Source organism: Haematobia irritans, chromosome 3, assembly GCF_050003625.1.
Source record: "Haematobia irritans isolate KBUSLIRL chromosome 3, ASM5000362v1, whole genome shotgun sequence".
Classification (NCBI taxonomy): Eukaryota; Metazoa; Arthropoda; class Insecta; order Diptera; family Muscidae; genus Haematobia; species Haematobia irritans.
The window spans coordinates 186,420,666-186,437,313 of NC_134399.1; the positions used below are offsets into that span (position 1 = coordinate 186,420,666).

At 29.5% G+C, this 16,648-nt stretch overlaps 1 protein-coding gene across 1 annotated transcript in view; it reads right to left on the reverse strand.

Annotated features, from left to right (window-relative positions):
* DIP-beta (Dpr-interacting protein beta) overlaps nucleotides 1–16,000 on the reverse strand; it is a 130,919-nt gene extending 114,919 nt beyond the window's left edge. Inside the window, exon 1 of the mRNA XM_075301960.1 lies at nucleotides 15,731–16,000. Coding sequence (XP_075158075.1) covers nucleotides 15,731–15,928 — 198 coding nt within the window. The 5' untranslated portion in view covers nucleotides 15,929–16,000. The remainder of the gene's footprint in view (nucleotides 1–15,730) is intronic.
* Nucleotides 16,001–16,648: the final 648 nt, after the last annotated feature.

Below are 16,648 nucleotides of genomic sequence, written 5' to 3' on the forward strand. Positions count from 1 at the left end.
CACTTCATTCTCATTCATTTAATTTTCCAAGCCATACGCATTTCATTTTGGTCAAAAGTTTGTAAATTTTTTTTTTTTGCATTTTGAATGCATCCATGAACTTGTATAGGAATACAAACAAGAATGCAATTTATGTACACATGTGGGGGTGTACTCACATATACGAGTGGGTGTGTGTGTAAAATTGAATGTGTTGTATGGAATGCATGTGCGATTGTAGGACAAAAGTTTCTGACTATGTTAATTTTTATTGTGTAAACTTTTTAGAGGACTACTTCTGGTTGCTGTTGATATAGCCCCCCTTTCGACCACTCGTTTGCCCTTTCTTTCATTCAATAACTCGCATTCTCTTGCATTCACAATATTTCACTTCATTGCCCCGGAAATGCCTAAAGTTTAGTTTTGTAGTTTATAATTATCTGCAGCATATTTATGATGTCCTGTCGTAACTTTGTTAGTGTGTGTAGCTCTTTTCTGAGTTATGACCTGTGTTCGTTTATTTGAAAAACATAAATATACCCTGATTGTTGCATCAACACATCCGCCTTTAGTTTTGTCAGTTTAATTTTGAAAACTAAATTAGTACAAAGTGTTTACACTTACAAAATGGGGAAATCGATTTAAGATTTTTGTCTAAATGAATTTATGACAGCCGCCTTTAGTTTTGTCAGTTTAATTGGGGAATCTAAATTTTGAAAACTAAATTAGTACAAAGTGTTTACACTTACAAAATGGGGAAATCGATTTAAGATTTTTGTCTAAATGAATTTATGACAGCTTAAATTAATTTTTTATCGTAGGAGTAAAAATACGCAAAAAATACTAGGTATTTAATGGACGAATTCAAAATATAAGTTTTTCTTTGACTTTCGGCGACTTTTTTTTTAAGGAAGCGATTCAATATGGTAATTGCGAAATATTTGGAATGATAACAACATGTTTAAAAAACAAGTATATACAGCAGTAAGTTCGGCCGGGCCGAATCTTAAATGCCCACCACCATGAATCAAATATAATAGTTTACTTTGAAAACTCCTCGTAGTAGCGGGTTTCTTGATAATATATAGGATTTTAGGGGGTTTGATGGCAAATTTTCTCCCAAGCAAATCAGTTCAACCAGATTCTACTTATGAAGACTAAATCAAATTCTGGATTTATGAGAACCAATTTTGTTAGAGTTTTAGAGAAATCATAAACATATATGATAAAATAACGCCTTGATTTGATATCTTAAAACTGTAGATTTTTCCGCCATTATTTAAATGAATACGATGAGTAAAATCTGGAAATTTTACTTTCAGTTTCAAGCAATTTTCATGATCAGTGCGCCTGTTAAACCCTGAAGGAAGTGTTTTATTTTCTGAAGAACGAAATTTTAGACAAGCAAAGTTTTCTTTTGACACAAATTTTATAGACAACCGTTGAATCGCTTATCAAAAATTCGGATTATTTTGCTCTAAACGAAAATACTTTATACGAAAGGGGAATTTCGTTTGCCTAAAATTTCATTCCGGAGGAAAATATTTTTTCAATGGGTGTAACTTCAAGAAGTTTAATCGATCTATATCGATGCCTTACTAAACGGACCGGTAAAAATAAATGTGATACAGATTTTTGGGGGTTTAAAATTCCAGTATATTTACATTTTTGTGCAAATCGGATAAAAACTACGGCTTCTAGAAGCTCAAGGAGTCAAATCTGGAGATCGGTCTAAGTGGAGGCTATAATAAAACATGGGTAGACACATACATATTCGGTTGACCCATTTGTGGTCAGCCGGATTCCACAAGTACTAGAAATAAATTCGGGAGTTAAGTCTATATGGGGGCTATACCAAAACATGGACCAATACTCACCACCTCTTAATGTTCCTCAAATACCTCTAGAACTCCACTTTCAGACGAATTGGGTGAAAACTAGGAATTCTAGAAGTCCAAGAAGTCTATATAGGGGCTATACCAAAACATGGACCGATACGGATCATTTTCGACCCACCTATTTATGGTCCTAAATACCTCTAGATTTCTAATTTCCGGCAAATTGGATAAAAACTACGAATTCTAGAAACCCCAGAAATAAAGTCGGGAGATAGGTCTATATGGGGGCTATACCAAAACATGGACCGATAGACACCATTTGCGACACACCTATTTGTGATCTATACGGTTTCTAGAAGCCCAAGAAGCAAAATAAGGAGATCGGTCTATATGGGTGCTATACCAAAACATGGACCGATACGGACCATTTTCGACACACCTCTTTATGTTCCCAAAATACCTCTAGATTTTCAATTTCAGGCAAATCGGATAGAAAATACAGTTTCTAGACGCCCAATAAGAAAAATCGGGATATCGGTCTATATGGGGGCTATACCAAAACATGAACCGATGGGCACCATTTTCGGCACACCTTTTTATGGCCCTCAAGTACCTCTAGATTTTTAATTTCAGACAAATTGGATAAAAGCTACGATTTTTATAAGCCCAAGACCCCAAATCGGGAAGTCGGTTTATATGGGGGACTATATCAAAACGTGGACCGATATAGCCCATCCTCGAACTTGACCTGCCTGCAAACAAACAACGAATCTGTGCCAAATTTCAGGACGATAGCGCTATTATTGAAGGCTGTAGCGTGATTACAACAGACGGACAGATGGATGACAGACGGACATGCTTATATCGTTTTAGAATGTCTCCCTGATCAAGAATATGTACACAGAGAATACAGATTGGTTGTGATAACCGAATTTATTGCCAACCTCCTTTTGGCAGTTGCAGCAACCATCTGTTAGCAGTTGTGACACCCGACAAATTCGGTCGACTCAATCGAATTATGGAAAATCCAACTAATACTATGTATAGAGTTGGTTGTATTAGACGATAGAATTGGTCGGTGCTCCTTTCTTTATTTGATTATATCACCCAACTTTACTAGCACCTTAACCGAATTGAAAATGATTTTTTCCTTCAGAATATTGTATTTTATTCATATTTTTTGAATGATAGAAAAGTACATAAAATTACATTACATTAACAATTAAAAAATATACACTTTTGAAAGTACACCCTCCAGCATAGATTGCAGAATGGACTGGCAATGGTAGTTAAATCTTTGGAACTCTTAGTATACAAGTATTTATAAATGGCGTCAGAACTGAGCACATGATGGTATACCATAAAATGGGATGACATAGACAGTCTAAAAACGCAACAAATCAAATCAGAAAATTAGTGTAGAGTTTTAAAAAATAAATAAGAACATACTCGCCACCATCACTTCCTTAGGGTTTTCATAGATAAAATACAGACGTGGAGATGAATTTTCCCATTAGAGCCGCTTTAAATTTGTAAAATGGTTCAAACTTTTACATTTTAACACTATAAAATTGTTCCACATCTAAAACTCGATCCCAAACAATTGAAGATACGAACTGTTTATATGACTCGTAGCAAATATGGTGTACTTAGAACAGATTCACACTGCGCGAGTTGTTCATGGAAATATTTGATAGGCAATCCACCAAGAGTTCAAATAAACTTAGAACCGGCTGAAAATACTCCGTTTTCAGTTATTTTTATTGTTTTAAATTGAAAAGACATGTTTTCCTTCAACATTGAATAATTTTTAACAATATTAATGACATTTGAAAAATATTTCCAAAGGAATTCGGTTGTTAATATCAATTGTAAGTTCTGAATACTAAATGACAGTTATGAAGGTTTTTTAAGATTGATTGCGCGTATCGAATTCAATCAAAATTTTTAAAAAGAGAGACATTTAGTTCAGACAACTATTTGACTTGTATTACAAACAAAACTCTATAATAATAAGCGTCAAATGGCAGTAGGGACGAATTAAGGTTGTAAATAATGTAAATTGATTGACACAACTGTGATTTCATTGTACATGCAGAATTTTTATTGCAACAATCAATTTCCAACCAATATGTTCTCTGTGTGTATATTTTATATAGTCGGAAATCGATATTTCGATGTGTTACACACCGAATGACAAACTTATTATACCCCCATCACCATTCTATGGTGGTGGGTATAAAAACTTCCTACACTGAAAAAAATATTGTCATGAGGTCAAAGATTTCATGTCTTTAAAATACGAATACAAATTTTGCTTAGCATAGAATACGAATTTCTCTAATATAAAGTTTTTTTCCTTGTCCAAAAGTCGATAAACTTTTCAATGAAGTCATATTATCCTTATAATTAAGCGATGTCATGGGTATCATAAATGAAAGAAAAAATGTTTGGGCTAATTCAGAAAAATTCTTTAAATTTAGTGAAATTTTCTCTAAATGTGTTGTCTTTTTGCATCTTGACTACAAAGCAAAAATTTGTTCAAATATAAGACATGTTTTTCAACACTTTATTTTAAAGGCGTTTTTTACTTGAAACATAGCATAATTTCTACTGGAAGTCGATTCTTAATTTGCAAAATAAAGTTGTCTTTAACTCGTTTTTAAAGGACTTTGATAGCATATGAAGGAAAAAAGCTGAAAAAGCGAAAATTTAAATTACACAAAACCGAAATTTAAAAGACAATTGTGTCTTAAAACTGTCCTTACTTGTATTCTCCGCTTCTTTGGCTCGGAATCAATACCAAAATTTTTAAAGTAAAGACAAAATTTTTTTGGAACCGGGCATGCTTTTTTTCAGTGTACATTTGAGGAAGTTCTTTTAAAGTTGTGCCTTTAGAAGAACTTCCAAATTGTTTTGCTGGGTATATATTGAAGATGCAACTACGGTGAGGCCCTTCATTGGGTACACATTCTTACTCAAGCTGACCTACCTAAATTTAACATAAACAATTTACACTTAATTAGGTCAAATTCCTTTAAAACAAAGAAATTTTAACGAGATGAAAGTGCATAATTTTTGCTTTAAGAATTTTTTCGCTTTAAATTTAAGGAAACGAATTTGGGAAAATTTCGTCCTTCAGTCGAATATCTAGGAATAAAGCCAATTGTCATTATACTAAAAACAAACATTTTCGATTTAAAGATATTATATTTAAATGAACTGAGATATTGAATTTTTGGATTAAAAATGAAATCTTTGACTTAAAGTTTTTTTTATACCCTCCACCATAGGATGGGGGTATATTAACTTTGTCATTCCGTTTGTAACACATCGAAATATTGCTCTAAGACCCCATAAAGTATATATATTCTTGTTCGTGGTGAAATTCTGAGTCGATCTGAGCATGTCCCTCCGTCCGTCCGTCTGTTGACATCACGCTAACTTCCGAACGAAACAAGCTATCGATTTCAAACTTGGCTCAAGTAGTTGTTATTGATGTAGGTCAGATGGTATTGAAAATGGGCCATATCGGTCCACTTTTACGTATAGCCTCCATATTAACGGACCCCCAAATTTGGCTTGCCGATCCTCTAAGAGAAGCAAATTTCATCCGAACCGGTTGAAATTTTGTACAACCATGCAAAAATTGGTCCATATCGGTCCATAATTATATATAGCCCTCATATAAACCGATCCACCGATTTGGCTTGCCGGGCCTCTAAGAGAAGCAAATTTCATCCGATTCGGCTGAAATTTGGTACATGCTGTTGGTATATGGTCTCTAACATCCGTGCAAAAATTGGTCCACATCTGTCCATAATTATATGTAGCCCCCATATAAACCAATCCCCAGATTTGGCTTGCGGGGCCTCTAAGAGAAGCAAATTTCATTCGATTCGATCCGGTTGAAATTAGGTACATGGTGTCAGCATATGATCTCTAAGAACCATGCAAAAATTGGTCTACATCGGTCCATAATTATATATAGCTCCAATATAAACCGATCCCCCGATTTGGCTTGCGGAGCCTCTAAGAGAAGCAAATTTCATCCGATCCGGCTGAAATTTGGTACATGATGTTAGTATATGATATTTAACAACCATGCCAAAAGTGGTCCACATCGGTCGATAATTGTATATAGCCCCCATATAAACCGATCCTCAGATTTGACCTCCGGAGCCTCGTGGAAGAGCAAAATTCAACTGATTCGGCTGAAATTTGGTACGTGATGATATTTAACAACCATGCCAAAAGAGGTCCATATCAGTCCATAATCATATATAGCCCTCATATAAACCGATCCCGAGATTTGGTTTTGGAGCCACTTGGAGGAGCAAATTTCATCCGAGTCAGTTTAAATTTGGTACATTGTACTAGTATATGGTCTCTAACAACCATGCCTAACTAGGTCCATATCGGTCTATAGTTATATATAGCCCTCAGATAAATAGATTCCCAATCACACAAAAATTGGTCCATATCAAGTTCATAATTGTATATAGCCCACATATAAGCGACCCCCATATTTCAATTCTGGATCTCTACGTACCGAGCAAAAGTCCATATCGATTCGTAATTATTTGTAGACTTACCTATACATACCTTTTTTGTCTAATATATACAACGTACACTGAAAAAAAATATTGTCGTGAGGTCAAAGATTCCATGTCTTTAAAATACGAATGCAAATTTTGCTTAACATAGAAGACGCATTTTCTCTAATATAAGTTGTTTTCCTTATCCAAAAGTCGATAAACTTTTCAATGAAGTCGTATTGTCCTTATAATTATGTGATTTCACTTAAAAATTGGTATCATAACATGAAAGAAAAAATGTTTGGGCTAAGGTCAACTTGACTTTTAAAATTTAGAAAAATTCTTTAAATTTAATGAAATTGTCTTTAAATTTGTTGTCTTTTTGCATCTTGATTACAAAGCAAAAAATCGTTCAAATATAGGACATGTTTTTCAACACTTTATTTTAAAGACGTTTTTTACTTGAAACATAGCATAATTTCTACGAGTGTTAATTTCGAGTGTTAATTTGGAAAATAAAGTTGTCGTTAACTCGTTTTTAAAGGACTTTGATAGCATATGAAGAAAAAAAGCTGAAAAAGCGAAAAATTAGAAGCAAGTACACAAAACCCAAATTTAAAAGATAATTGTGTCTTAAAAGTATCCTTACTTGTATGCTCCGCATCTTTGGCTCGGAATCAATACCAAAATATTTAAAGTAAAGGCAAAATCTGTGGAACCGGGCATGCTTTTTTTTCAGTGTATGGACTAACTCACAATTTAGAAAACGATGTTAAGAAGTTTTAAGATACCACAACCCAATTAATTCGATGTGAATGACAGTCTTTCGTATAAGTTTCTACGCAATCCATTGTGGAGGGTACGTAAGATTCGGCCTGGCCGAACTTACGGCCGTATATACTTGTTTCTTTTTTTTTTGAGTTAAGAAAACATTTGCTTTGAAGTACCTGTTTGTTTGTACATGAATACTTTTGTTGATATGTCGATATGCGATAAATGTGACCTGTTCAAAATTTAAAATTTATAGAGTTTACACGCACTGAAAAAAAATATTGACCTAATATGGAAGATTATGCAACTTAAATTTTAGGGCTCGAAATGTACGCAATGCTAAGGACAAAATTCTTTAAAATAATGACATTTTAATTAAAAGAAAGTTTATAATCCTTGCTCCAAAAAAATTTTTTTAATCAAATTTAGGACACAAATGTTGAAATTTTGCGTCCTTCTGTTGAAGTTGTAGATCTTTGAAGTAAGGCAAATGTTACTTAAAATAAAGAAAATCATTTTTATTTTAAAGAAATCGTCATTAACTCAACTGACACATTGAATTTTTAAATTTAAGATAAAAATGATTCAAATATAGGCTAAGACTTATTTTAAGGATTTGCACATTTGGTTTAAGCATTGAGAAAACAGTTTTTACTTTGAAGTACTTGGCATAATTTGGATTTTGAAACTGGAATTGGTTTGTACATGAATACCTTTATTAATATATCGCAAACAGAGAATAAAAATTCGACGAATGAGATCTGTATCCAATTTTAATTTTATCGATCCTAGATTTAAAGCCAGAGAGGTCCCTAAAAAATTTCTTTATTTTAAAGAAGACGCATCTTTGGTTCGGAAACAAAACCAAAATCTTAAAGGAAGGTCAAAATCTTTGGATCCAAGTAAAATTTTTTAGTTCGCATAAACAAGTTTACTTTGATCCAAAAATGTTGTCATGCCCTCAAGTATTTTAGTATCGATTCTGAGCCACAGCCAATTTAAACATTCAAATTATAACGGCTACTTGAAAGTAAAAATTGTCCTTCTATTTCAAAAAAAAAAAAAAAAAAACTTGTAAGTTATATGAAAAGATGATGTACAGTGGGAGGAAAGTTGATTCAATTTGTAAGAGGAAATTTCCCAAATGTTTTCTCCATAAGGAGTTAGCATAAAGGGTCCAAAATTGAGTTATCTCTCCCAGCCAGATCTATACTAAAGGTTGTGGAAAGGTTCATTCGCCCGAATCGAAACATGTACAGTCCAGGCGTGTATAGATTTGTATCTGGCGTTTTCAGGCTAACATGAAATATAAAAAAAACTTTAAGCTAAAAATACTAAATCATCAATATAAGTCTTAACCTATATTTGAAGCGTTTTTATCTTAAATCTAAAAATGCAATATTTCAATTGATTTAAAGATGTATGTGCCCTAGTTCAAAGACATACGGCACAATTGTAAAATTTGTGTCCTAAATTTAATAATAAAAAAAATATTTTGAATTACAAGCTTTGTTTTAGTCGAAATTTCATTATATGAATAATATTTCCTAAATATTTTGTAAATTGCACATCCTAAATTTTTGGTTACGTAATCTTTAATATCACGTACATATTATTTTAAGAGTATATTTTATACTAGACAAATATATTTAATGAATCGTCATATTTGGTTCAAAATCTTTTGACTGATTGAGCCCTCTACGGTGTGCAAATAAACTACAGCGCTGTGAATTCACTTGAGATGTCTATACCTTAATTGATCTATGGTATTACCTCTTAAACACGTTTTTGTATTAATTGTCGTTTTTAATATTTTTTATAAAATTTGATCATATACCAGATTTGTTTTTTTTTTTTTTTGTTTTTTTTTTTTTATAAACCATTCTTGGATTTTCCTCAATCTCCTGATATCATTAACAATATGTCAATGTACACTATTAACCATGTATATGAAAGTGGCTTCAAAACCACATATTGTGGTTATCCGCAATATTTACGATGAATATTTTAATGACATTCAATTAATTATTTAATTAATTTACAATAGCAAGAAACTAAACATTTTTATTTAGTTACTTTTTTTCTAGCTCGCCACAATTGTGTTTGTTGGCCTCAATAAAGCCAATAATAAATATTGTATAAAATTCAACAGCTCATTTTATGTTATTCAACAAAAAAAAAAACTCAAACAATAGTATCAAACAATGGACTAAAATAAACAACTTTCTTTTATATAAGAGTGCTGAAATTAAAACAAAAGTCAAACTTGATTTATGTAGGGGGGAAATTGATAATTAGAAAAAAAAAAAAAATAGTTTTAATAATAATTTATGTGACACGGCAATAATGAAATGAAATTAAAAATGTATATAAAATTATATGTTAAATAAAATTTATTGTATTTTTTTTTCATCGTGAAGGACAAAGAATATAGATTATACCTTATGGAAAATTATGTTTCATATCTTGTGATGAAGTGTAGTGACAACTTATTATTGCACAATAGGGATTTGAAAAAAAAAAAATAAAAATAATTTCTGGCATTTCGGAGAACTAAAACTATTTGGGGTTTTTGCATTTGACCTAGAAGAAAGTCACAAGTTTTACTACTATCAATAATCATGAAATGAATATAATTTGTAGCACTTATAGTCAATCAAACATGTCAGTCCCAGTAAGTGACTGACCTAAACCAGCTTGTTTTCACGGTTAGATTTAGAAATAAAATATGTTTCACAATCAATGCCTTGGATCTTTTTTTTAAGTATAACTTAATAAGACTTGATACAAATATAATCATCTTCAAATATATTTTTGTACCTTTAATTTAGTTTTATGGTGAAAAAGTCGTGTTTTCGCTTACTTTATTTTATAATTTTTAGTTTTTTCATCTCGTTAGTGGTACGTTTTGGTTAGTATACAATTTCATATAGTTTTGTTCTTCTCTTTGTCACCAACTTTGCAATATCAGTCAGCGAATTGCTAGGTATAGTGTTGAGCAATGATTTGATAGTCTTTAATGGAAACTGTGTACAATGTGGCGAATACGTAATAGCTAATGCTTCCATCATCTCACATACGACCCCTGGTCACGGTTGCCACTAGAGCCAAAAATAATCTACCAAAATGTGGAGTAAATTTTAACAAAACACTAAAAAACAACAAATTGCAAAATTTTATATCTATTGAAAATTTTGTCAAATTTTCATTTCTGAAGAAAATTTTCTTAAAATTTTATTTCTATAGAAAATTTTGTCAATTTTTTTTCTTTAGAAAACTTTTGCCAATTTTTTTTTATGAAAATTTCGTCAAAATTGTATTTCTATAGAAAATTTTGTCAAAATTTTGTTTCTATAGAAAATTTTGTCAAAATTTTATTTCTATAGAAAATTTTGTAAAAATTTTATTTCTATAGAAAATTTTTCCAAAATTTTATTTCTGTAGAAAATTTTGTCAAAATTTTATTTCTATAGAAAATTTTGTCAAAATTTTATTTCTATAGAAAATTTTGTCAAAATTTTATTTCTATAGAAAATTTTGTCAAAATTTTATTTCTGTAGAAAATTTTGTCAAAATTGTGACAATTTTTTCTAAAGAAAATTTGGTCAAAATTGTTTGCCTATAGAAAATTTGAGCAAAATTTTTTCTTTAGAATTTTTTGTCAAAATTTTGTATCTACAGAAATTTTTGTCAAAATTTTATGTCTATAGAAAATTTGGCCAATTTTTTTGTTTTTTTTAGAAAATTTGAATTTTATTTCAGTACAAAATTTTGTCAAAATTTTATGTCTATAGAAAGTTTGGCCAAATTTTTTTTTTGTTGAATAGAAAATTTTGTAAACACTGTATGTCAATAGAAAAGTTTGTCAATAGTTGGCAAACTTTGGCCAAATTTTTTTTCTTTGGAAAATGTGGTCACATTTTATTTCTATAGAAAATTTTATTTCTACAGAAAATATTGTTAGAAATTTGTGTCTACACACAAAAAAAAATTTTTCTGGTTTAATCACGAAATTAATTGATCCAATTAATTTTTAATTTAAATGTCTTCAATCACAGAAATGATAGTATCAATTAAAAAATTAATTGAAGGCCAATTAAAAAGTTAATTGATCCAATTAAAAAATTAATTGATACTATTTTTTTTGTGATTGATTTTTGTTTCAATAAAAAATCAATTAAATTTGTAATTGAATATTATTTAAAACTCAATTAAAATTTTAATTGGAAAATTTTTCGTGAAATTTTTTTGTGTGTATAGAAAATTTGGTCACAATTTATGTCTATAGAAAATTTGAACAACATTTTATTTCTATATAAAATTTTGTTAAAATGTTTTTTTCTATACAAAATTTGGTCAAAATTTTGTGACTATAGAAAATTAAACCAAAATTTTACGACTATAGAATATTTGACCAAAATTTTATGAAATTTGGCAATTTTTTTTTGTTCTTTAGAGAATTTGGTCAACAGTTTATTTCAGTAGAAAATTTTGTCAATATGTTAGTCTATCGAAAATTTGGCCAATATTTTTTTTTATAGAAAATTTGGTCAAAATTTTGTGTCTATAGAAAATTTGGTCATCATTGTACTCTATAGAAAAGTTGGCCAAATTTTTTTTCTTTAGAAAATGTGATCAACAATTTATGTCTATAGAAAATTTTATTTCTACAGAAAAGATTGTCCATTTTTTTTAGAAAATTGTATGTCTATAGAAAATTTGGTCACAATTTGACGTCTTTAGATAATTTGACCACCATTTTATTTCTAGAGAAAATTTTGTTAAAATTTAGTTCTATAAACAATTTGGTCAAAATTTTATGTCTGTAGAAAATTTAACCAAATTTTATGAAAATTTGGCCAACATTTTATTTCTATAGAAAATTTAATTAATTTTTTTTTTTAGAAAATTTGGTCAAAATTTTGTGTCTATAGAAAATTTAGTCAAAATTTTATAATTTTAGAAAATTTGACCAAAATTTTATGAGTATGTAAAATTTGACCAAAATTTTACGACTATGGAAAATTTGACCAAAATTTTATGCAATTTGGCAATTTTTTGTTCTTTAGAAAATTTGGTCAACATTTTATTTCAGTAGAAAATTTTGTCAAAATTTTAGTACATAGAAAATTTGGCCACAGTTTTTTTCTATAGAAAATTTGGTCAAAATGTTGTGTCTATAGAAAATTTGTTCAACATTGTATGTCTATAGACAAGTTGGTCGACATTGTATGCCTACAGAAAATTTGGCCAAATTTTTTTTTTTCTTTAGAAAATGTGATCAACATTTTATGTAGATAGAAAATTTTATTTCTACCGAAAATATTGTCAAAATTTTTTTCTTTAGAAAATTGTGTGTCTATAGAAAATTTGTTCACAATTTCATGTCTTTAGAAAATTTGACCACCATATTATTTCTAGAGAAAATTTTGTTAAAATTTTTTTCTATAGAAAATTTGGTCAAAATTTTATGTCTATAAAAAATTTGACCAAAATTTTATGACTGTAGAAAATTTGGCCAACATTTTATTTCTATAGAAAATTTTGTTAATTTTTTTTTTTTAGAAAATTTGGTCAAAATTTTGTGTCTATAGAAAATTTAGTCAAAATTTTATATCTTTAGAAAATTTGACCAAAATTTTATGACTATGTAAAATTTGACCAACATTTTACGACTATAGAAATTTTGACCAAAATTTTATGCAATTTGGCCATTTTTTTGTTCTTTAGAAAATTTGGTCAATACTTTATTTCAGTAGAAAATTTTGTCAAAATTTTAGTCTATAGAAAATTTGGCCACAATTTTTTTCTATAGAAAATTTGGTCAAAATTTTGTGTCTATAGAAAATTTGTTCAACATTGTATGTCTATTGACAAGTTGGTCGACATTGTATGTCTATAGAAAATTTGGCCAAATTTTTTTTCTTTAGAAAATGTGATCAACATTTTATGTAGATAGAAAATTTTATTTCTACAGAAAATATTGTCAACATTTTTTTCTTTAGAAAATTGTGTGTCTATAGAAAATTTGGTCACAATTTGATGTCTTTAGAAAATTTGACCACCATTTTATTTCTAGAGAAAATTTTGTTAAAATTTTTTTCTATAGAAAATTTCGTCAACATTTTATTTCTATAGAAAATTTGACCAACATTTTATGACTGTAGAAAATTTGGCCAACATTTTATTTCTATAGAAAATTTTGTTAACAGAGATATGTTTGTACGAATTTATTTCGACATAAGCCGGCTATCATGCAAACCCTTTTTTTCGTAAGGTTAACGTGTGGTTTACTTTTGGTTTTAGTGAACTGCCTGAATTTATTCTGATGATAGTTGATAGTTTTGCTGCAAGTAGAAGATGCTGATGAGGAATGTGGTAATTCCGAAACGTGCGTCCATCCAACCATCTTACAGTCTATAGGACTTTGCTCAAATACATTTGACAAACATTATTTTCCTCTGTTGGTTAAGCTACACCTGCAGTTTAGTCAATGTATGGTTTTAAGCTAAAATCAAAAAAACAACAACAAATTTTATTTCTATAGGAAAAATTTAATTTCTGTAGAAAATTTTGTCAAACTTTTATTTTTATAGAAAATGTTGTAAACAATATTTGCTAAAGAAAATTTTGTCAAAATTTTATTTCCATAGAAAATTTTGCCAAAATTTTATTTCTATAGTAACCTTTGTCAAAATTTTGTTTCTTTAGAAAATTTTGGCAAAATTTTTTCAACAGAAAATATCGTCAAAATTTTATTTCTATAAAAAAATTTTCAAAATTTTATCTCTACAGAAAACTATGTCTATATGTTTTCCTTTTGAAAATGTTGTCACAATTTTTTTCTATATAAAATTTCGTCAAAATTTGATGTCTATAGGAAAATTGGTCAAAGTTTTTATGCCTATATAAAATTTGACCAAAACTTTATTTCCTTAGAAAATTTTATCAAACTTTTATTTTTTATAGAATTTTTTTTCAAATTTTTTTCTTTAGAAATTTTTGTCAATATTTTTTTTTCTATACAAAATTATCTAAAAATTTTATTTCGTTAGAAAATTTAGTGAAAATTTGGTTTCTATAAAAAATTTTGTTAAAAGTTTATTTTGTATTTCTATATAAAATTTTATCAACATTTTATTTCTATAAAAAATATTGTCCAAATTTTAGTTCTATAGAAAATGTTGTCCAAATTTTATTTCTATAGAAAATTTGGTCAAAATTACAAAAAAAAAAAAAACAAAAAGATACAAAATTCAATTTCCTCTTAGTAGGGAATATTTTGTAAAATTTGCCAGAACATCACGAATTCTACCAATCTATTGAACAGTAAAAAATTCACCCTTTTTTATAGAAATCTACCAACTGTGTCAACCGCGTCTCTGGTATGATAGGTTAGGTTAGGTTAGGTGGCAGCCCGATGTATCAGGCTCACTTAGACTATTCAGTCCATTGTGATACCACTTTGGTGAACTTCTGTCTTTTCACTGAATGCTGCCCGATTCCATGTTAAGCTCAATGAGAAGGGACCTCCTTTTTATAGCCGAGTCCGGACGGCGTTCCAAATGGCAGTGAGACCACTTAGAGAAGCTTTGTAACCCTCAGATCCATAATCCATCGCTGAAAAACATTTTGGTATTCGGTCGAAGCAGGAATCGAACCCACGACCTTGTGTATGCAAGGCGGGCATGCCAACCAGTTGTGGAAATTAAGCCAAGGTTTATCCAACAAATCCACAAGTAAGCCTGTATTAAGCGAATGAATACAGACAAAAATCCAATCTTTGTCAAATTTCAGAACGATAGCTTCGTTATTGAAAGCAGTTGCGTGATTACAAAAGACAGAAGGACACGGTTAGATAGTATTAGAATTTCTCCCTCATTAAGAATATATTTATGTCATGTAGTCCGAAATCGATATTTCGATGTTTTATAAACTGAATAGTGAACTTTGTATATCCCTTACTATCCTATATTCATCATAAATATATTATATTTGAAGTATTTAAACAATTTCTTAATATCTTTTTAGTTAAAAAATCCCATAATATCGAAATGCCAGAATTATTCAATAAAAAATTTTCACACTTTGATATATACAATAGTTTCATATCAAAGCTTTTATATGCAATATTATTTCAGCTACCAATCTTATTGTAAGAGTAAAATGTTTTGTTTATCAAATCAAAAGTTAAGAAATGAATAGAGAATTAATTGTGCATTTAAATTCTTAACTATAAAATTGTGCATTATTATTTGCTTTGCAGGTGAATAGAAAGTGCAGTTTGGTGCTCTCAAAGAAATAAATTCTTAGAATATTTCTTTATTTAGAATTCCATAAAGGTGATTTGTGATAGGAATCTTGTTTTACTTTCTCAAAACAAAGAAATATTTTTTTGTAGATATTTTATAGTTTTAAAGTTTTTTTGGTGCAGGTGCTCTTTTTGCTTTTATTACTCTGGTGATGGTGAAGAGAGAAACTTTAAGGTGAGTTATTTTTTTTTTTAAAGAAACTTATAAAAATTATAACAAACAAAAGAGAAAATTTTTAATATCATATATATATGACAAACGCATTTTTTTCTATTTAAAACCGATTACATACCTTGGCTGGGGTTGATGAATCTCCACTCACCCTGTGACCACCTAAATTATTGACCACACATGTAAATGTGGCATCACGTCCTTGTGCCACGGTTACATTTTCCAGGGGTATAACAAAATCCGGTTCGAATGCACTCACTGCCGATTGAGATGTAAGCATTGCAGATGATAAGGACGTCGACGATGAGGAGGATGCCATTGAATGTGGCCCCGCAGAACCACGCCGTGTGGAATACGATGACGATGTGATGTGAGAGTAAATTTTGTTGGAAATGCAAAAATCTTTGATTTCATACATTTTTTTGAATTGATTTGAGATATGATAACAACAAGAACGAAAAGTGTTTAGTTTTATATTTATAAGTATGTAAGTAAAAGCAGTTGTTGTTTCTTAAAATAAAAATTATTTATGAATGATGACATTAAGTATGTTAAAAAATTTGCTGTAGTTGTAATGTGGTTTTGGAGGAATTTTAACCTGTAACTGGTGAGGTGAAAATTTTTTGCGTAATTTGGGATGTGGGCTAAATTTGACCCCCTCTTTTACATTAATATTTATTCTATAAAAAGATATTTTTTTTGTATCATTATTTCATTGGTTGATTAGAACGCGGACATAAAATAATATTTCGAAATATTATATGTACTTTCAATAATTAACATGTACTTTATTTCACACGTCTTATTTATAATACGATTACATGTAAATGAGTGTGCGAGGTGGTAAATTTTACCACCACACTGAAAAAAATATTTACGTGATATTGAAGATTATGCAACCTAAATTTTAGAATGCGAAATTTACAAAATATTAAGGACACATTTCTTTAAAATAATGAAATTTTAATTAACTTTATTTTAATTATAATCTTTGCTTCAAAATTTTTTTCATTAAATTTTTGACATAAATTTTGTAAAT